General features: G+C 33.9%; 2 protein-coding genes across 3 annotated transcripts; both read right to left on the bottom strand.

Moving 5' to 3' along the window:
* Positions 1–7,216: 7,216 nt before the first annotated feature.
* LOC105767572 (chaperonin 60 subunit beta 4, chloroplastic) lies at positions 7,217–12,750 on the bottom strand. Of its 2 annotated transcripts, XR_001125542.2 has the most exons (14): positions 12,516–12,750; positions 12,292–12,417; positions 11,367–11,504; positions 11,117–11,212; positions 10,709–10,951; positions 10,395–10,629; positions 9,577–9,746; positions 8,938–9,015; positions 8,773–8,844; positions 8,477–8,581; positions 8,186–8,278; positions 7,976–8,068; positions 7,594–7,862; positions 7,217–7,485 (listed from the first exon to the last, which is right to left on the bottom strand). XR_001125542.2 is itself a non-coding variant. In XM_012587142.2 (13 exons), exons 1-13 carry the CDS (start codon positions 12,678–12,680, stop codon positions 7,677–7,679), a joined length of 1,800 nt encoding a protein of 599 aa, XP_012442596.1. In that variant the 5' UTR covers positions 12,681–12,750; the 3' UTR covers positions 7,217–7,676. The 2 variants fall into 2 exon arrangements, 1 of the variants encoding a protein (XP_012442596.1); XM_012587142.2 differs by having other exon boundaries at positions 7,217–7,862.
* Positions 12,751–14,454: 1,704 nt separating this feature from the next.
* On the bottom strand, positions 14,455–15,227 carry LOC105767585 (basic leucine zipper 43). The gene has a single exon (XM_012587159.2). It carries the CDS (start codon positions 15,186–15,188, stop codon positions 14,595–14,597), a length of 594 nt encoding a protein of 197 aa, XP_012442613.1. The 5' UTR covers positions 15,189–15,227; the 3' UTR covers positions 14,455–14,594.
* Between the last annotated feature and the right edge of the window lie 6,987 nt (positions 15,228–22,214).

Raw genomic sequence — 22,214 nt, 5'->3', positions numbered from 1 at the left:
GCATCAATACGTATTTACCATTCAATTTAACATTTACCAATTATAATTGGGCATATGACCATTATACACAATTCTTTCATACATTTTATTGTCCTTCTCCTCCTCTCCATTCCACATCCTTTATGTATAAAACATGCTTAAATAGCATTATACATAATTTCACTATTCACTTATATTTAAATTCAAAGTTATCTATTTGAGTCAGAGTCACTAAATCATTTTTATCTGAAGCTACAAAGATCCAAATTAAGATCTGTTAATTTCCCTTGAAACTATACTCACATTTCTTCTTACCATAAAATTTTCAAAATTTTTTACTTGGCCAATTAGTACATTTTATTCTTTAAAGTCACCCATGTTTCACTGCTCAACATCTCTGCCTCTCTTCACTAAAAATGAATTATCTAATTGTACACAACTCGGATGATATTTATGTTTGTTACCTTAAAAAATAGACTCATTAAGGATTCTAAGAATATAAATTATAACTCATAATAATTTTTTTACAATTCTTAATTATTTTCCAAAGTCAGAACAGGGGATTCCAAAATCAATTCGACCTTGCCTCACTTAAATCCAAATATCTCAAAATGTATAACTCTTTTTCTTTCTCTGTTTCTTTTATGTAAAAATAGACTCCTTAAGATTTCATTTCATATCTTATTCACTCTCTAATTAAATTTCCACCATTTTTGGTGATTTTTCAAAGTCACGCTATTGTTACTATCCAAAACTGTTTTGTTGCTAATTCTACTTTTTCATAATTTCACTTTTTCACTTTTAATCACTATTCAATTCAAAATTCACTTTTCCATTTTCAAGTCAATATTCAATTCAATTCCACACATATATTCATTATTCAATTACACTTAATCGTTACATGATCTCATGTATTTTCACTTAGTCAATTTCCCGTTGAACACTCGAAATATACACGGATACGTAGAGAATTAGCACATAAGTGTCACACTGATATGTAGCCGAAGCTACCACTGAAATGTAGCTGAAGCTACCACTGATATGTAGTCGAAGCTACCACTGAAATGTAGCCGAATCTACCACTGATATGTAGCCGAAGCTACCACTGATCAATAACACTGGAAATGTCCATGGGCTGCTCACACAAGCTATCGTGTGTCTCGTAACACATGCTAGATCACCCAAAGACCGAGACTCATCAGAACATCGATCTCTAGTGACATGTCACTTGTATCCACTTCTATTCCTAAGTTCAACCGGAATTTACACTTAACACATTTTTTTCAACACTTTATCACTTGAATAATTCATGAATAATTTTCCTTCCACATTAAATATTAATTCACATATCAAATATAATTCACAATTTATAAAAATATAACTATTATTTACACGTAACTTACTTTGATGCAACAATATAAAAATTTAGCAATTTAGTCTTTAATCTCTTTTTTTCTCCGGTCAAGGTCGATTCCACTTCTTTCTTGATCTATAATAACACATTTGAATTATTTAGTACTCACATTTATCAAAATAGTCCTTGACTCAAACTTTGGTAAAATTACAATTTTGCCCCTAAACTTTTGGATATTTACACTTTTTCCCCAAAGCTCGTAAATTAAAATTCATCCCTTATTATTATGTATTATGACATGCTGAACATTTTTCCCTTCTATGGAAACATCAAATTCCCACTCTAACACTTACTTATGAACATTTAGCATTTTTATCGATCATGTCGTTTTACTCGTTTTCACTCAAAATCGCTTAGAAAAAGTTGCTTAACATAATTTTTAGCTTCATATTCTACCATAAAACATCAAAATAAACACATTTCACATATGGGTACTTTTCCAAATATAAACCCTAGATTAAATTACTGCTAGAATAAGCAAAATCAAGTTACCGGGACTCAAAAAACGTAAAGAACATTAAAAATGGGGCTTAGAATCACTTACTATGGAGCGTGGAAGCTTGAAAACCCTAAAATTGGCTTCCCCCCTTGCTGATTTCTTCCAAATGAAGAAGATGAGCACAATTTGCCATCTTTTTCCCTTTTAATTCATTTTAATTACTAGATTACCAAATTGCCCCTAACTTAAAATTTTCCTATTTCACTTATCTCATGCCCATTTTTGTCTACCAACTTAACCAATGGTCTAATTACCATATAAGGACCTCCAATTTAAAGTTTCATAACAATTGAACACCTCTAACATGTAGAACTCAACTTTTGCACTTTTTACAATTTAGTCCTTTTGACTAAATTGAGTGCCCAAACGTCGAAATTTTCGAACAAAATTTTCACAAAATCATTCCGTGAAATCGTAGACCATAAAAATATAAGAAAAACAAATTTTTCCTCGTCGAATTTGTGGTCCCGAAACCACTACTCCAACTAGGCCCAAAATCGGGCTTTTACACATATCCATATCGAGAATATTCATCGATGAAAGTCACGTAATATCGTAACTTCCTCGAGCACTGATGCTCATAGGACCACATACATCAGTGTGCACAAGTTTAAAGGTTGGTTGGCCCTTGTACCTTTCTTATTAAAAAATCTTCTTAGTCATTTTACCTTTCAAGCAAGTTCACATTGTGAAATAATAACTTTCTTAAGCATACTTAAGGGGCCATATTTCACGAATCTAGTGATTCTTTCATGGTTAATATGACCAAGTCTTAACTATCATAGGTACCCCTCATAGTAACACTCCGTAACCCTAATTTGGTAACAAAGACAGGTTAGGGGTGTTACAATAAACATGCTAAAGAAATTAAATTCTTCTTAAAATTAGGTATATAAAATATGCTCTTTAAAAAAATCTTCCTAAAATCATCAAAATGTAAAATAACTTCTCACACTACTTTGACTGAAACATAGCTCTTATCTTTGGTCTGCAACGAGAGGCTCCTGTCACATAGACTTCTTGTTTCACTGAACCCCTATAAAGAAACACACACATGGTTAGTGGCTCTAGAATCAATAACCCAGTTGTCAATTGATTCATCAACTAAGCAAACTTCAATCATAAAGAGTTTTATATCTTTTCCTTTTTTGGCTAGGTAATCCAAATATTCCTTACAATTTGATTTGAAATGCCCTTTCCTGTTACAAAAGAGATATTTGGTCTTTTCAGGATCTTTTAACTTATTAGCCTTCTTCCTATCCACACGAGGTGAAACCGAATATTTAGTCGGTTTCTTCTTTCCCTTAGCTTTCTATTTCCCCTTAGAGGATGAGTGGCCCAAAGCTAAGTTTGCCCCAGGTTTCTCCTAAACTGACTTACCACCATTCAGCATCAACTTATAGGATTGTAATTCGTTTATGAGCTGAGTCAAGGTAAGAGTCTTGTTCTCCAAGGTGTAACCGACCCTAAAACCAACAAACTCCTTAGTTAAGGATTTAAACACTATTTCAATCTTAGTGTTCACGTCTAGTTCAGCCCCATTATACTCCGCTTCCACAAAGAATCACATAAGCTTAAGCATATGTTCTTTGACCAGAGTGTCGGGTTTCTACTGAGAGTTCATCAAATTTGTAATAGAGGATTTTTGAGCCAATACGACTTGGCCTCCAAGCAAATCCTCCAAAATTTTCATGATCTCTTTGGTAGTACGGAAATTCTCGTGTTAATTTTACAACACTTTACTCATGTTCGCTAACATATAACATCGAGTAATTGAGTTAGAATCTCTCCAGCAATTTCTCGTTTTGGGCTGAGTTTTAGAATGACACGTTTTATTAAGAACAAATTTATGTTTCTCACAGCTGAGAACTATTAGCAAGTTCCATTTTCATTCTTGAAAGTTATTTTCATTCAATTTAAACTAAAAAATAAAGATTCGCTAATTATTATCTTTATATTAAGCAAATATTTTCATTTCAACAACATATGAAGAATGCAGTATGATACAAGCGTGCTGTATTAAAACCATGAAAAAACATTTTTCTATTGCTCTGATCATTCTCACACCTATCAACAATGTCGGCTTGTGGTCTCATGATTAACTAGCAAGAACATGGATTACATCCAATCAGTTCGTGAATCTTAATTCTCAAGACTCCACACGAACCAACGACCGTTTAAAATTTAGCCATCATTTCTAGCTTAAATATCGTTTCTTGGGAAACTATTTAATAAGAGAAGATCTTGAGTTTGTAACCATTGACCCAACACCCATCATGAACACACTTTCATTTGTGAGTCATCTTGGGCCAATCTCATTGAGAGTCATGCATAATTAGTTATCTTTAAAAGGAATTCTCATCCAGTGAACCCACAAGATAAATTTTACCTTAAGGTAGTACGGCTAGGGTAGGAATTGACTCGAAACTTTATTATGCTATCACTTAGAGACCATCAATGGAGGTCGTAGGTCTTGTTCAATGACCTTCTCTCACTCAATATTTTAAAATAACATGCAAGGTTTTTTAATCCTATATTTCAAGAATGATCATAGAGTAGTCCTAGTGGCATTCTTACTTAATCTATATGACATGTTTCCAATATATGCATGGTTTTGAATGTTTGAAGGTATAGGTTGATGAATCATATATGTTTGTTCAAACTCCTATTTGCACATAAACTAGAACAAAAGTACTAAACATATTAGAACAAGGCTACTACTGATAATTTGTTGATGTTTCATTGGTTGCTTATGTTGTTATTTTTTAAGAGGAGCTTGTTGACTATCCTTGTTGTTGGTTTTTTTATGTTTTTTCATAATTATCTAGCTAAATTTTTTTCAAGAGTCTTGATACAAGATGGTTGGGTGGTTGTCAAGCATAATCGTTGAAGATAAGGAAAGGTACACACAAAGCTAAATGCTTGCCTAATATTGAGTAATTTTTTTAAAAGAATTATTTTCTTTATTATCGGGCTGGATAATTCTTATTTTATAAAGTTTTATTTGGAGTAAAAGTCTATAAAGAGAAAATTTAAGTGGTTAAGGCAATATTAACGAATCTAGTTTGAGATGAAAAGATAAGTCTTTTTTTTTAATGATTGGGACATCTTTGGCTCCTATGAAAATTTCTAAAGATGAGAGAACATCATAGCAGGGGGAGTTGTTGTTGGCTTTTTGAAAAAAATGGGGGAGAGTATGGTGAGTTGATTTTGGACGAGTTTGAGTTGGACGGACTGATGCTTGTTGTTGCTTTGATGAACTAAACTGGTGTCTGCTGTTGCTTTAAAGCAATCTTTTGTTGATGAATACTTGTTGATTTAAACATGTTTTTTTAATGATTTTACACTCTTTAAAGTGTCATATTTTGAAGATCTTGGCATGGCCAAAGGGAGAGAATGGTGGCTGGTGTGAGGGGGAGTTGATTTGAAGATTTGCTGCTAATGTGTTGTTGCTACTTTGCTTCTTTTATGACTACTTCATTGTGTTGATACTTTGAATGATTGTTGGTACTCAGTTCTATTTCAGTTTTCTCCTTGGTATCTCATGTGTGATGATGGCATGTTGATAGGGGAAGTATACATCATTTTCTTATATTTTGTCAAAAAGCTAAAAGGGGGGTTGTTAGAACCAAGGTCGTCTAACAATCTTTGTTCAATGACCTAATCAGTCATAGACTTGATCAGCCAAGATACAAGGCAACTTGGACATATTTATATGTTAGTTTTTTTGACTTGGGCTTTATTGGATGTTGTTTTAATAAGTAAGTGGGCTTCTTGGATGTTCTTGACTCTTTCCTTAAAGTCGGAATCAGAATTGTGTTTATTTAGTTTGAGTGTGTTGAAGAAGTTGTTTTCGACTTGGATTTTTGGTGAGAAATTTTGTCAATCTCAAAGGTGTATACCATGGCTGATTTTAAGGAGATTAATTCTACTTTATCTTGAGATAATATTGGAGGTTATTTATCCTGATTATTTATTAAAGAAAGAAGAGTTTATATGGGACTATGGTGATCGAATAGGTTGTCATATTAAGCCTATAAATAGGCAGCCAATTTGTATGGAAGATACATCGATTTAAGGGAGTGTTGTGCTAATTTGATTAAGTTATCTTTGTTATTTTTCCTTGTACTTTCGCATTCTATTAGTAGGCTTTCTTTGTGAGAGATTGAATCTTTGTATGTGAGGCTTTTTGGGTAAGTGATTTGTAACAATTGAGGTCGACGTTGCAATTACTTCTTTGTGTAAAGGTAAATCGAGCTTCAACCAATAGGTGATTTAGAAGATTGTTGGAATAAAAATCATTCTCTGAGCGGGGACTCTACAAAGTAGGATTATTTCCGAATTGCGTTAACAAATTATTGCATGCAAATCTCTCTTTACCTTCTCTAATTTTTGTATTTGTTTCGTTGTTTGTTCAATCTTGTGACTAACCATGTAGACAGTCAAGTTAAACTTATAGCAAACTAAGGTGTTTTTTGATATATTTATATTCATGACAGTTAAAAGTTTTTTCAAATAAAATAAATAATTATAAATTTTTCATTTATATTAAATTTGGCATGCATTATCCATATGAATGGAGCAAAAATAAGATATTGAATTTATTAAAATACTAATTATATAAAAATTATAAAATAATGTAAAATCATTCTAATTTTAGATAAATGTACGTAGATTTTTTAAAATAATTGTTTATCTAAACATAACGTTAAAAGGGTAAAAAGTTCGGCTAAATTATAAATGAAATTACAATCTATTTATGTTAAGTCAATATTGTTAGCTTACATCCTTTTATATCTCTTACCCCTACCTTTTAAAAATACAGTAAAAAGAAAATAGATAAATTGCAATGATTGATGGGTCGATGAAACCGATGCAAACCGAGACAATTTTACAGAAGCAACAAGGCTAATCTCTTTGTTGCTAGCAGTATCTAATCTTTCATGTTTTCAGTTGCCTTGCACTGCATATTTATCGTATCTATCACCTTGGGAAGTATGCCATATTACCAGCACTAAGTATTTTCAACACCTTCATCTTCATTCTCATTCACCAATGCATCTTTGCCATTTGACTACCTCAATCCACATTTTTCTTCATTTCCTTCTGCAATCCCTAGTGCTTTTATTGAACTTAAACGACATTCTGTCAGCTGTCCAAGTCTTGACTGGATTTATATATAGAACGGCCTTTGGAAAATAAAAAAGATAAATTTTGTTTTACAAAAACAAAGCACCCTAGCATTTGATTCATTATTTGGTGTGTGGTTATTGTGAAGCTCCTTTGAGGTACTCGAATGCATGCACCATGCTTCAGTTTACAGGTTAAAAGAAAAGATATGATAGATTGAAAAATACTGGTTTATAAATGCATAAGTGTTTTGACTTTGTCCAAAAAATATACATATTTTTCAGGCATTTTTACACGACCAACACTCGCCCAACTTTTCTTCATAGCCTCAGCCTACATCACTCAAGACCATCTCCTTAACTTTGCACCATTACCACTTTAAACAAGCCTTCTTTACATGAGCAAATCAGCGAAGGAACTCCATAGTTCTTGGATGGAAGCTAGCTACTAGAAGAGAAGGGAACTGAAAACCAGATTGGTTAAAAATTGGCATGGATGAACTGAATAATGGCAGCTACTTGAGAAAGCCACTCAACATTATTCAGTAAATTGTAAGTTAATGCTGAAATACCTGAATGATCTAGTAATGCTTTGCATTGAAGCATCTTTGAATGTTAGTAGAATACAGTGGACTGAAGAATCGAATCTCGTGCATCATTTACTGAATCTGGGAAATAATTTTTTAGGGAAGAATGACTTCGTTAAGCTTTGTATTTTCTTTCTCGTCAGTTTCGGCTTGAACTTGATATCCATATTGTCTACTATGTCTACTACAACAGCATCAGATGTTAGAAAAACCTTGGCCACCGATGCTGCATGCTCCAAACAACATCGAACTACCTGCTTGAATACAAGACATACAAGTTATACAAAAGTAGTAGCACTCCATGGGATCACTAAGGGCTTTCTACAGTAGATGCATACATCAAGAGGCTCAATTTTATTTATAATACCTTTGTTGGATCCATAATTCCAGCTTTAATCAAATCCTCGTAAGAGTTCCTTGCGGCATTGTACCCGTATCTTGTATCATTGTTCGATAAGACCTGTCAGGTGAAACAAGAGAATGTACAATGAGGTTGAACCTCCAAAATGTTTTACATATCAAATAATGCTTCAAATGCATAGTGCTGAAATGAAATATGCTATGTTGAAGATCAAACCTTCTCCACAACAACACTCCCATTAACACCAGCATTTTTGGCAATTAGTTTTGTTGGATAGCTTAATGCTCTCTTGAAGATCTCAGCTCCTATCTGCTCATATTTGCAAACAGAAGCTTATAATTTATTGCCGGTAGAGTGTCAATAGACAGATAGCAACAGTAAAAGTGAGATATATATGTCATAAACTATGTTGTACCCTTGTATATAGAGGTGTGGATGTATTGACAGAGCTTTTAGATATAAATCATGTAATTTATGATTTAAGTAACAGCTAAAAAACTAAATTACCTTTTGTTCTTGATTATCCAACAGGTTTTTTATGCTATCCACCTTCTCAGATAGCCGCAAGAGGATACAACCACCTCCAACTACAACGCCTTCCTCAATAGCTGCCTTCATTATATCAAGTCAGAAGCTTGATTTTAGCCATTCAAAAATTGATAACTTGACAGGCTGAGCTAATGATGGAAAACCCTCCAATGAGAATGTTAAGTACTCATATGGCCCTGAATTTTTTTCTCTCAAACACTACAAGAGGTTAAAAGAAAACATAATCCTAGATGGCAAGATATGTAAATCACTACCTTAGTTGCATTCAAAGCATCTTCAATTCTGAGTTGTTTGTCTTTCAATTCAACTTGTGTTTGTGCTCCAACCTATCATAAATTGATGAAATTAAATGGATTAGATCATACGCAAGTCTTTCAAAATTTATAGAGAACTTCCTCACAACTATTATATTAGTGTACCTGAAGAATAGCAATTCCTCCTGATAATCTGGCAATTCTTTCATTGAGTATCTTCTTTTGAAAATTTTCTTCTGTGTTCTGCAGAATAAGAAATAATTACATAAGGTCTTATTAGGGAAAACTAGACATGCATTGTCTTCAAGACCTTAACAGCATCACCGGCGCCTTCCTCTATCACTTCCTATTCTATATGCATTTTCCAACTGGAAGGTAAATTTAAGAGTTCTCCTTGCAGTTATTGAAAAATGTTGCAGAATGCTATAAATTCATCTAAATACCATTTGCAGGGCTGCAGTGATAAAATTTAACATGACAACCAAAGTCAAGTTTGAACTTGCGTACAAAGGATAGGTAATTATTCAGTTTATAACATGGTATTACCAAATCAGGTATGACCAAATCAGCTGCAACATTAAATCAACGCAATTGCAAAAAAAGGGAAAAAAAAAGTCTAATAGCTGATACTGTAATATGAACTTTCAGGATATACAAAGATCTCAAAAGAAGCATAGGTCCCATTAAAAGGGGAGGCTAAGGTGTTTGGAGGTTCAACTTTCAAATCCGCCCTTCTTCATGCATGTGGTGTGTTGTGTCACTAATTATAGGGAAAAGTAAAGGGCATGGAGTTATCATATGCACCTCAACCAGATTTTGTATCTGAGAAACTCTTTTCTGAACAGATTCTCGCGTACTACCATCACTAACTATGTAGGTAGAATCCTTGGTTATCACAACCTTAGTAGCAGTACCCAGAACTTCCTTCCCAACCCTATCTAGTGTTATACCCATGTCATCTCTGATCACAGTGCCTGAAATAAAAGAAACATACAAGTCTACAATGAATAACATAAAGTACTGTAATAAGCAGAAGTTTCCATATAGAGAAGGATACACTTTTATTTTCTTAATGAAGTGATTTTATTAAGATTCATATAGAATGAAATAAGGTTCAAGACAAGAAAAGGCGCCTGCAATAAGGTCAGCTCTATCTTTGAACTGGGAACACTTTGTATCCTTCCATAGTAAATATAGCAGAGAAGTCTGCAGTTTCGAAGTCCTAACACCAGCACCTCTTTCCTTACAGGGCAATAGGTCATTATAATCCTTTCTACATTTAGAATATCCATAGAGATAAAAAAGGATGCTACACTGTTTAATGAGTGGAACTTGAAATTGCAGTTGATTATTAGCACAAAGATCTCAAGAGCTTTTAATAAAAAGACCTCATTTACTCTTAGTTGTTGGGTATAGCTTCTATGTCTATACCCTTTTTGGGATCTTCATTCCATTACAAAGAGTTGCTTTATGCGAAAAGATGCTATCTAGTGAAAGATATAGAACAATGTCATTTACAATGATGGGTAAATTCTAGAATATCATATTTTCAATGACTATTTTTCTAGCTGATGAAACTGGTTCTTAATGGAAGAGGGGAGAATAGTATCTGTATTTGTTACCTCCAGTCAAGATAGCAATATCTTCCAAGCAGTGCCTCTTGCGCTCACCAAAGGCTGGGGCCTTAATAGCAGCTGCCTTCAGCACACCCTTGAGTTTGTTCCTAATGACCGGAGCAAGAGCTTCCTTCTCAATATCCTCCGCAACTATCACGACTGGGTACTTCTCTTTAACAGCGCTGTCCAATATTTTAAACATCTCTTTCGGATTTGTGATTTTCTTGTCAACCAATAGGAACTGCAAGAGAAGAATTCCACACCCTCTAATCACTTTATAGGAACACATGTCAGGTTTTTAAAGAACCTAATGTTTATACCTTGCAATTGTGGAACTCAACAATCATCTTATCTCGATCAGTGACAAAGTAAGGAGACAAATATCCTCGTTCGAACTGCATTCCTTCTACCATCTCTAGACTGTTCTCAGTACCTTTTCCTTTTTCAATTTTGACTACACCCTTCCTTCCAACTTGTTGAATAGCATCAGAGATCATCTTTCCTACTGCATAATCATTTCCAGCACTAACAGCAGCAACATGTGCAAGTTCATGATCCTCAACCTGCAATGTATCATCCATTCACACTCAAGGCAAGTCCGAGATAAGCTTGAATATACTTCTTTGTACATATAAGAAACATCATTAGCATTAGCATTTTTCTTTGAGCCATAAATGTTTATCAGATTTTTTAAAAAAAGTAAAAAGCAGGATAATATAGTCATGCACCTCTCTGGATATCAATTTGAGTTCAGAAACAAGGGCATTTGCCGTCTTCTCAATCCCACGGGCAATTTGAATTGGATTCATTCCAGCTGAAACTACCTGGAAGAAAAGAATCATTGGCATTTGGAGGGTATGATGAGACTTCAGTTGTAAAAAGCTGCCTTCTATGAAGACGCCTCCATCTGTCATATCATTTAGGGTGTGTTCTAACAATGGAAAACATTATAACTTCATCTCAGAATATGAGCCTTACCTTCACACCTTCTGTAATTAAACCATGAGCAAGAACTATAGATGTAGTGCAACCATCACCAGCAAGATCATTTGTTTTTGCACCAGCTTGCCTCACTAATTTAACTCCAACATTCTCCAATGGATCCTCCAACTCAATCTAAAATAATTGAGATACAGTTTTAGAAAGGAAGTACCAAATTTTCAACACATTAGGATTGGAATGGCTATTTTTACTCTTTGTTCTTGACGTTAGCTTATGAGGTTGAACTGATGCACCTTCAACTATCATTAAATTGATCTGGAATGCCCAGATAAACTTAAGAATATCCTTAACTACTACACCACAAGGACTTTTGATGATCATATGAATCGTTTCTAAACAAATCATTATTGGTAACAGTACACCTACAAAGAATAGAAGTTTGAAGAAATTATTAGTTACTGTTGTTACTTACCTCTTATTGATTTTGTTTTGGAAATTAATTAAATTCATATCTTAACTTTTCTTTAAATTATTTTAAATAAATATCTTAGATAGTGAATTAGTTAAAATTTTGTTGTATTAGTAAGGTCAGAATAAGAATTTGTGATTTTATTCAACTCAACAGCACCTATTAATACAATAAAATTACAACTAATTCCTATCATCTAAGATATTTATTCAAAACATTTTAAAAAAGATAAAATATAAATTTAAACAATAAGAGGTAAGTAACAGTAGTAGTAGCTACTAATGTCAACATTTCAAAAAGATAAACCTTCTGTTCATTATTTTCAATCAACTTATGCTTTTTGTAAAGAACAGCTCTAGTTATCCAAGCATATAATAAAGTGAAAACCCACAAATTCTCAAGTTTTAAATGAAAGCTCCAATTGCCATATCAGAAAAAAAAGGGCAAGAAACAAAGAGTATAAGTGGAGTGACGGGCATCTAAATAGAATACCTGTTTGAGAACAGTTTCTCCATCATTAACAATCTTGGGGGGTCCATACTTATTCTGAAGCACCACATTTCTCCCCTTTGGACCCAATGTAACCCCAATCAGCTCTGCCACTTTATCCACACCAGTCTGCACCATTCCAACAACAAAAGAACAGCAGGAAAAAGGAGAAAACATGAGAAGAATACATTCGGGTTAATAAAATGTGTTTGGATTTTAGAACTAACCTGAAGCTTCTTAGTGGCAGAACCATCATGGTTGAAGTAAACTTCTTTGGCCATGGCTCTGGGCTTTTTGGAGATGGAATAATGTGAAGATGATAACCTTCTGGTTTTGGACAATGTTGGGTTGGTGAGTGATATCCCAGGAATTGGAGGTAGTGAACATGCCATGATTGAGTTTCAAGACAGATAGTTTCTTGAATAAAAATAGAAGCTGATTTTCATATATAAGGATAATATCATAACGATGATGAAAAAGCAGATAACGAGAAAATATCTTGGCAGTTGTTTTTGGCGCTATTACATTTCCATGGCTAGAAGAATTTCATGGGCTATCCCTGGACCGGTTCAAGGTTGGCGGTCAGCCCAATCTTCTAAATTCTAAGTTTAAACTTTAAAACAGTTATGAAAGTATCAATATGCATTAATTGCTTCCTTCTATCGTTAGCTTAGCAAGTAAGAATATTATAAATTGCTTCCTTCTATCGTTAGCTTAGCAAGTAAGAATATTATAAAATGAAAAATTGAAAAGGTAGAATACTAGAAAAATAGGAAAATATAATTTTCCTTTCTACAAGTGTGGTTGATAAGAGATATTGAAAATATAAGAAAAGAAAATAAATCTTTTGAAAAATGCATTAAGATGAAAAATAATCATCCTTTCCATTTTATTCCTCTCATTATTCTCCTCAACCAAGGATACTCAAATTTTATTTTCTTTCCACTTTTCACTTTCTCCTCCATTTTTTACTTTTTCATTCAATTAAGCTCATCCTAAATCCTTATTTAAATATAAAGTAGAGCATAATTAAAATATAATAATCAAATTTCAAATACTTTTATGTTTACTCCATGAATAGTTTGTGTATATGATGTGCTAAATATAGAGACAGTATCATACAATATGCTCAGAATCACGGAACGACGACTCAATTAAAACGATTTCTAGTTTAGGACTAATTTAAAATTAGGCCATAATTTGGGAACCTCTTCTGGAAATAACCCAAGTTCTAATATTAAAGTATTTCAATACTTTTTACTTTTAAATATATTAGAAACATCCTTTCAAGAAATGGCAATTTTGTGAAGTGCGATAGAGTTTTCAGTTAATGGATGACAAAACTTTTATAATAAAAAGAATATATTGAATTGATAAAAGGAAGAGATTCCTAAACAAAATACTGTTTGACTACATTCTGCATTACTACTTTGTCCCTGTAAAGGACAAGCAAAGCCTGCAGATTGTATCCATTTATGCAGAAATTGGTTACTGGTGCAACAGAGATATGGATAAACCTTGCTATTTATGCGGTGGGATCACTGTTCAAGCAGCACCTGAACCATAGGTTGTGCTTTTTTTTTTTTTTTTTGGGTGAAAACAATGTAAGCTTGGGCTGAAACCCAAAGATAGATTGGCAAAAAATGATGTCCTCACAAAAAGCTGAAAACAGTACTTTGGGTTTATGTATAGTGGATAGCCTTTACAAATGTTTTGCTTGGCTACAGTAGCTATATGAAATGATGAGGCACTAGTAACACCACTTTCCACCACCATTTGTCATCCTTGTCCCTGTTATTGTGAGCAGCAATGGAGATTGGACTGGCTATGGGGCCTCCTTTTGGCCACCACTTTAGTTCCCCTTACGGCAGTAAAATTGGTTAAATATCATGGGTCAATATTTTCTGTTCTTTTAGTCATTTTACTGCTATTTATCTTTACCTAATCCACATCTTAGGTGAAATCCTATTACTACACTTGGTGGGGTTCATAAAAATGATTAATAGATAAAAGTCATGATTGAGTATTGATTTGTTTTTTAATGGACCACTGCTGATGCAGGCATCATTTTCACATATATTCTGATATGGATGAGTTGTATGCGGCGAGGAGTGCTGCAAACAGTTGCTTCAAACTATATTGTGTAGACAGTTAAAACCAGATGAGTTAGGAAAATATGATCAAAAGATGTTATTTCATGGTTTGATTCTAATCTCATACAGCTCAAGCTAAGGCAAATGCTTAATTAACAACCGGAGCATACAGGGAAACATACAATATATATATATGGCAAGATGATTCTTATCTCAATGAAGCAAGTCAACAGAGTTAGCAATGGATTGATTTGTGGACTCAGCTTTCAGATGAGCAGTGTTGCAGGGAACCTCTTCCAGGTCTCTGAATGCAAGGGAATAAGGACTTCCAATTTTTAGATCAGTTAGCATTTGGCGAAGATCCGAAGCTTCTTCCTTCAGCCTTGCATTTTCTTGAAGAACACGGTCATGGGACTCCGAGACGTGATTTAACTTGTCTAGGAGACTCTGGTTCTCGTTACGGAGCCTGATTACCTGTGACCAAAGTTCATCCAGGTGCTTCTGTTTCCGCATCCTCGACCTACGAGCAGATTCTCTGTTAGATATCATTCTCCGCTGTTTCCTTTCATCGATGACATTGACCTGCTGCTCCTCAGCCTCATCTGAAGTTGAAGTGTTGCTGATACTTGAGGACAACGCAGCAAATTCCTGAGCAGATGGTACGATGTGGGAATTCGGTAGGCTGCTTTCAAATGTATTGAAATGAAAAGATGGTATAGAGTTTTGCATCATGCCAAGGTTGGCTGGAATCAGGATCGGATTTTCTGGTGCTAGGTAGTGAAGTCCCCTGAACTCAACGGGAACCATGATTTTAAGTATGTTGTAGTGAATGAAAATTGAGACTTTGAAGGTAGGAGAGGAAGGCACAAATGAAGAGCTTTTATAGGAGGAAAATTGTCCGAGGTGGGCCAGTTTCAGCAACAAGTGTGACAATACGTATGCATATATGCATGCAAGTGCTGCTGTGGTAGCTGATGAACCACTTGCTTTAAATCACATACATTATTTCTAAAGCCAACAATGGTCTACTGACACGTATGCATGCATGTATGCATGAGAATCATGTGTGCGAGCATGCCATAATCATCTGGCATCTGTTATAATGCTTAGAAGAAAGGAAACCTACTGATGGAAGTAATAATTTGAGCTAGGAATGTTTCGAGGAATAAAAAAAGAAAAATGGCAATTAAGAAATGGCTTTGAAGTCAATCTCAGGAGAAGTTTTCATACTTCAAAACTCCAATAAGGAATAAAACATTGTGCCTGATGACGCAATGAACCCAGTTTAAAAGGTAAACCATTAAACTAAACATGGTTTCTTAAGACTAATTTTTATTATAATCGAATGACTCATTCAGCACTTCAAGTTTAATAGGGTCCACAAGAGTGCAATTATCTAGATACAGTTTAACATCAGGACCTAAATCCCAGCAATCTCGTAGGAAAAACTGTATTCTCTATGTTTTCTTCAATTTTTGCCTGTTTTTTGTTAAGAAAAGTTATCATCAATCCTAATAGTTTAATACTTGAATTGAATTGCTTTCTATCAGATCGAAAAACTCAAAGACATTGACTCACGAACAGGATCTACGTGTGGGAATAGTTCATTGCCTCTTAACAGGTTATCTGGTTTGTTATTCTTTAATGGCATATCATCGATTGGCACGATTACCATGTAAGTATCTAAAGTACCTTTTAAAGTAATATTATCTATACTTGAACTAAGAAATGGTAGTATATTTATCAGTACATGAACATCAGTTGTTTGTTGATGATTATTTAATATATTGCAGCTAAGCTATATCTCCTTGAGGCCCACTTTCAAACATGATAAGGGTGATATTATAAAAATAATAATAATAAATTTTACAATAAAAAGGGCTGGCTAATCTGAGAGGTAGCATCTTACAAACGCATGTTTTCTGCTATTTGTTAATGGAGTACAATATTCTAACCACATGTAATTCGTTGCCGTGTTTCGTAACAATACATAATTTAGGTGATTCTCCACTAACAGAACTACTCTAGGCTGCAAAATAAAGAGAACATGTTTCAATGCAAAACATCCTAAGGTTAGGTAAGATAATATTTGGAATTTATGTTGAAAATATTCTTCATGTACCGGCTACGCTGTTCCGATGTCGAATGCAGCTGAGTTTTGTCTCAATTGGTTGCTTTCTTCAATGTTAGATTATGGGGGTCTAACGATGGAACTACCCTTAAAATGGTAACATAATTGAAGCTATTGCAGAAGAGTGGTAGTCTTGAAGGGTTGTATAAAAAATGTTCTGAATTTAGTAAAAAAGGAATCAAGTACTTGAAATTACATAAAAATTTCTCAGGATTTTGAAGATTCTTTTATTCTCTTTTAGGAGATTTTGTCTGAGTGTGCAAATATGTACTTAAATGAGAAAACAATGGTCACTATCTTTGAATCCTATTACTGGCATGGATCATATGGTCAGTAGATTGAAGAATAATAGAGGTTGCTTTATTCCATTTATCTGAGAGGATAATGCAGAGATTGCTGATATCTTTATGAATGGGAAATTTTAAAGCTATTCAAAATCTTTCATGCATATAAGTGTATACATATATTGTACTCCACATATTTGGAAAAAGAAGAATCAAAGCTAAACTTTTTGAGCAAACACCTGGAAAACTAAAGCTGACAAAAGTTGGACCAGACAAGACCGATTGATAGTAAGTTTTGTGGGGGAGAAAGCAAAAAAAAAAAGAAATACACAAAGCTAAGATTGGCCATTACTACAACTTGATAGCTTGTGGGCACCGTTGTGTATACTCTTTATGGAATGTGAATGGATGGAAAAAATTGGCTATTCATTCATGATTTCAGGTGGAGAATATGAGCAACTGACATATATCCACTGATAATTTTGACTATACTAAGTCATTTAAGACGAATTCATCCATGTTCAGCAATGTCGATATTATCAGTCACATTCTTTCTGCCCAGTGAACATCGATAACAGAGGGTTTCGAACTTTTAATGGCAACTGAGAGTAGAAAAATGAAATATGTGAAATTTTATCATATCTGCAATTGAACTAATAGTTTAAACTAGTGTGGTGAAGGTAAGTTGTGGCATGCAATATGGCATGGAATTCTGATTTTTCACAACACTCACCGCCCCAATATGGCAGTCTATAGCAATTAGTACTAATGCCAATGAGATAGATTAAGAGGATTTTGTTTCTAGAAAAGCAAAATCATGAATATGCAAACACCATTTGAATCACAACTTGCATAAATGCATACGCCATATACAGGATTAATCCTATGTATTATCTAAAATTGGACTTCTTTATTCAATAAGAAAGAAGATGCCTTGGATTGATTAATCATTGGAAAATTGGGGATGAGTTAAGGTTTTGGGGTCCTACCAATTCAAGAAAACAACAAAAATGGTTTGAAACTAAAAGAAGAATGGCTTACACAATTGCTTTCTTTTTTTTTTTTCCTTTTATCCTCATACATGCCTACCCTAATATGTTGCTATAGCTAGTGTGAAGAAAGAGGAGAAGGGGCACCACAAATGTGAAAGAAGTGCTACGTACGGTGGGGGACTGGATTTAACACCTACCCCATTTGGTGCCAAATATCATCTCATAGGAGCAACCTTTGAATTGAAACACATAATTGTGCCCAAGTGGGTCCTTTTTACTAGTGACCCTGGGTGCCTGGTGCACCATTCCATCACCCAATTGCACAACCCGTCAACTCAACCCAATATATGAACTCTCTCCCCCCACCCCATTGTAATCTCTCCAATTCAGTCTAAACATTAGATTCGAATTCGATATACTACATCAGCTACCGAGATGGCCTAGCAAGGTTATTGGAGTTTTTTTGAAAATAGTTATTTTAAAACATTTGTTTAATTTGGAAAAAAAACTTAGTTTAAATGCCGATTTATTATTCTTCAATGTTCTAGTTATCTTCTAGCAGCGAAAAAGATGGTATTTATTGAAGTTTCTATTAAAAATCGAGGTTTAACCATATTATGTAATAATCATAGTCTAATATCTAAAGATTTGCAATAGAATGTATAATAAAAACAAACTAAGTCCTAATTCTCATACCACAGTTCAAATAAAACATTACAATCTTTGAATAATAAAATAAATTAAAGATTAGGTCTAAAATAACTTAAAATAAAATGGATTGTGCCGAGACCTTCCGGATGTCGTGCACACGTCCTAACTTTGTGGATTATCTGTAATGATGAAAATTAAGGGGGTTAATTTTGACGCTCAGTGTAAGTCCATTTACAACAAAATCAATGCAACTCTTGTTAAGGCACATTAACTAACATTGCATATTATCAAAGATAGCAATTCAACTCATAGTATCAATTTTTTAAATGCCATCATCACTGATATATCAAAAATCACAATAACAGTTTTCAAGATAATCAAATCATCAGAATTGCCACAATAATCATATTCCATGCTCACATATATAGATAGATAGATAGATAGATTTTCGCGTATGTATCATAATATAATTTCTAGGTTTGTATATACATGATTTAAATGATGTCATACAGATTCAAATTTTAAACAAAATAATTTTTATCCCACCATTAAACACCACAATAGGAGTTCCCTAAAACTCTTCTACCTTTATGCCATGTTGTAGATAAACCACTACTGGTTCATAGATTAAAACTGTCATTTGGCTATGGACACACAGTAAGTCCCCGCAGTTGGAATCTGCCTTTGGCTATGGGTTCACATCAAAAGTCCTACAGATGAAATATATATTTTTACTATAGATTTTATAGCATGAACTCGCCTTTGGAATTGGCCTTTGGCTATGGATTCACAACAACATCTCACGGTTGGAATCTACTTCTAGCTGTGGGTACACAACAATTTGCAAATAAGACTGTCGCAAGGCTATGCTTTGCACTTGTCATTTTTTTTTTTGCAGATATATTGTTTGATCTTCCTCTGTTCATAACAACCCAACCCACGCAATGCATTAAGGCATATTAAGTAATCTAACACATGGCTAATCAGTAGCAATTCATTCTTTTCATGAATTCAGTATGGATAATAATATAGGGCATGTCATTCATATGATCGCAAGTATATAGATACAAGGGTAACATATATTATTCATAATTCACGCAAATATTCATAAATATAAATAAATACCACATTAGATTGATCAATCATGGATTCTAGCATATCTCATATCATCAGGGACCTATTTGCATCATTTAATTCACTAAAACTAGTTTGAAACCTATTCAAGGACTAATCTGATCAAAATATAAAATTTTGGGTCAAAACTGTAAATTCTTGGTTTTAGGGGACACACGGCCGTGTGACCGGGGAAGTATTAGGCTGTGTGGATGGGGTACATGACCGTGCGGCTAGGCCGTGTGGGAGACTGTGACCGCGTGATATTCGAAAATTTCAACTTACAAGGAAGACACGGTCGTGTAGGAGGCCGTGTGGGGGTCCTGCCGTGTGAAAGTCAAACATCCTAGGGTTTCAGCAATGACATGCCTGTGTATGTGTAACAACCCTTACCCAAGACCGTTGCTGGAGTCGAGCATGAGGCGTTACTTGACTTAACTTAAAATTTCAGGGCATAAAATTTTACTTTTGAAATTAATTTCACTATTCACAACAAAGCTGTCCACATGCGCAGCAGTTACTAAATTAATTATAACTCAAGCTACGAAACTCAAAATTTAGATCCGTAAATTTTCCCTGAAACTAGACTCATATATCGTTTTATCATAATTTTTTCAGAATTTATGGTTCATCCAATTAGTACAGTTTATTAGTTAAATTCTCTCATGTTTCACTGATCGAATATTCTGACCTCTTGTCACTAAAATTTAATTATCTCATTGTAAAGACTTCATATGGTGTTCTAACTTATTTCTAATGAAAATAGGCTCAATAAGGAATCTATAAATATAAATTACAACTCATAAATATTTTTTGAAATTTTAATTATTTTCCAAAGTCAGAACAGAGGATTTCAAAACTACTTTGACCTTGTCTAACTAAAATTCAAATATCTCGAATACATAATTCCTTTGTCTACACTGTTATTTTTCTATGAAAATAGACTCAATAATATTTAATTATATATCTCATCCACCCTCTAATTCATTTTCTACTATCCTTGGTGATTTTTCAAAATCACGTCACTACTGCTGTCTCAAAACTGATTCACTTCCAATTTTTACTTTTTCATGATTTCTATGCATACTTTATCACCTAGACTTTTATAACAACAAACACCTTCATACTTAGCCATTTTAATAACTATTCATCATCAAAAATTTACTTATCATTTTTTGGTCATAATTTAAGAATATACAATCGAAATGACTAAGTCCCTATACATGCTTAGCCATTTACTTGTTTATTTACCTTACCTATTTAGTTAACTTAAGATTACAACTTACTCTTCTCTTGCTGGAATATTGGTTCTCACTGATATCATAACATATTCTTAACTCTTATAACTCACCTGAAGTTGCTAATTATACTTTTACTTGAACTTCCATAGAACATAATCTGTTTTCTAGCCCGTTGAGCCACATTGGAATAATAAGGATACTTGAGTCTCTTTTCTGATAATAACATGCCAAAGCCATGTCTCAGACGTGGTCTTACATGGGATGTTTCTTGTACTGCCAATGCCATATCCCAGATATGGTCTTACATGGGAGTTCTCATATCGGTGCCCATGCTATGTCCCAGACATGGTCTTATGGGACCTCTCATCTCAGTATAACGCCATGTCCCGCACATGGTCTTACATGGGACCTCTCATCTCGATGCCAGCGCCATGTCCCAGACATGGTCTTACATGGGACCTCTCATAATCTCAATGATGCCAATGCCATGTCCCAGACATGGTCTTAGATGGGATCTCTTTACCCAAATGTCATGACATTTGTATCCGATGCATTCCTAATGTTTCAACGGGACTTTTTAATACTAATTCTCTATCGTCTCATACTTGAGTCAACATTAAATAATTTCATAAAATAAATACATAATTGCTGAAAAATAGAAGCATTAATAATAATTATTGAAATATTGTATTTATTTACCGTAAACTTACCTCGATACAAAAATTTGACCAAATCTAGCAACTTAGTCCTCTATCTTTTTCTTTCCTCGATCTAACTCCGAATTTCATTCTTCTTGATCTATAATAGCAAATTTAACTTATTTAATACTCAAATTCATCAAAACAATCCTTGACTCGAACTTTGGAAAAATTACGATTTTGCCCCTAAACTTTTGCATAATTACACTTTTGCCCCAAAGCTTGGAAATTAAACTTCATCCCTTATTCTTATGTTTTATGATATGCTGGAAATTTTTCCCTTATATGGCAGCATCAAATTCCCACTCTAACATGTACTTATGAACATTAGGTATTTTTACCGATTATGTCGTTTTACTCGTTTTCACTTAAAATCGCTTAGCAAAAGTTGTTTAACATAATTTCAAGCTTCATATTCTACCATAAAACATCAAAATAAACACATTTCACCTATGGGTATTTTTCCAAATATAAACCCTAGGTTAAATTATTGCTAGAATAAACTAAATCAAGTTACCGGGACTCCAAAAACGTAAAGAACATTAAAAACGGGGCTTGGAATCACTTACTATGAGCTTGAGAAAGTGAAGAAACCCTAGCTATGGCTTCCTTCAAGTTTTGGCAGCAAGCAAGGATGATGAACACAATTTTTACATCTTTTTCCCTTTGAATTCTATTTATTTACTAAATGACTAAAATGCCCTTACTTAAAAAAAATCCTAT

This window comes from Gossypium raimondii, chromosome 13 (assembly GCF_025698545.1).
Source record: "Gossypium raimondii isolate GPD5lz chromosome 13, ASM2569854v1, whole genome shotgun sequence".
NCBI lineage: Eukaryota > Viridiplantae > Streptophyta > Magnoliopsida > Malvales > Malvaceae > Gossypium > Gossypium raimondii.
This window is presented reverse-complemented; position numbering and strand designations above follow the sequence as displayed.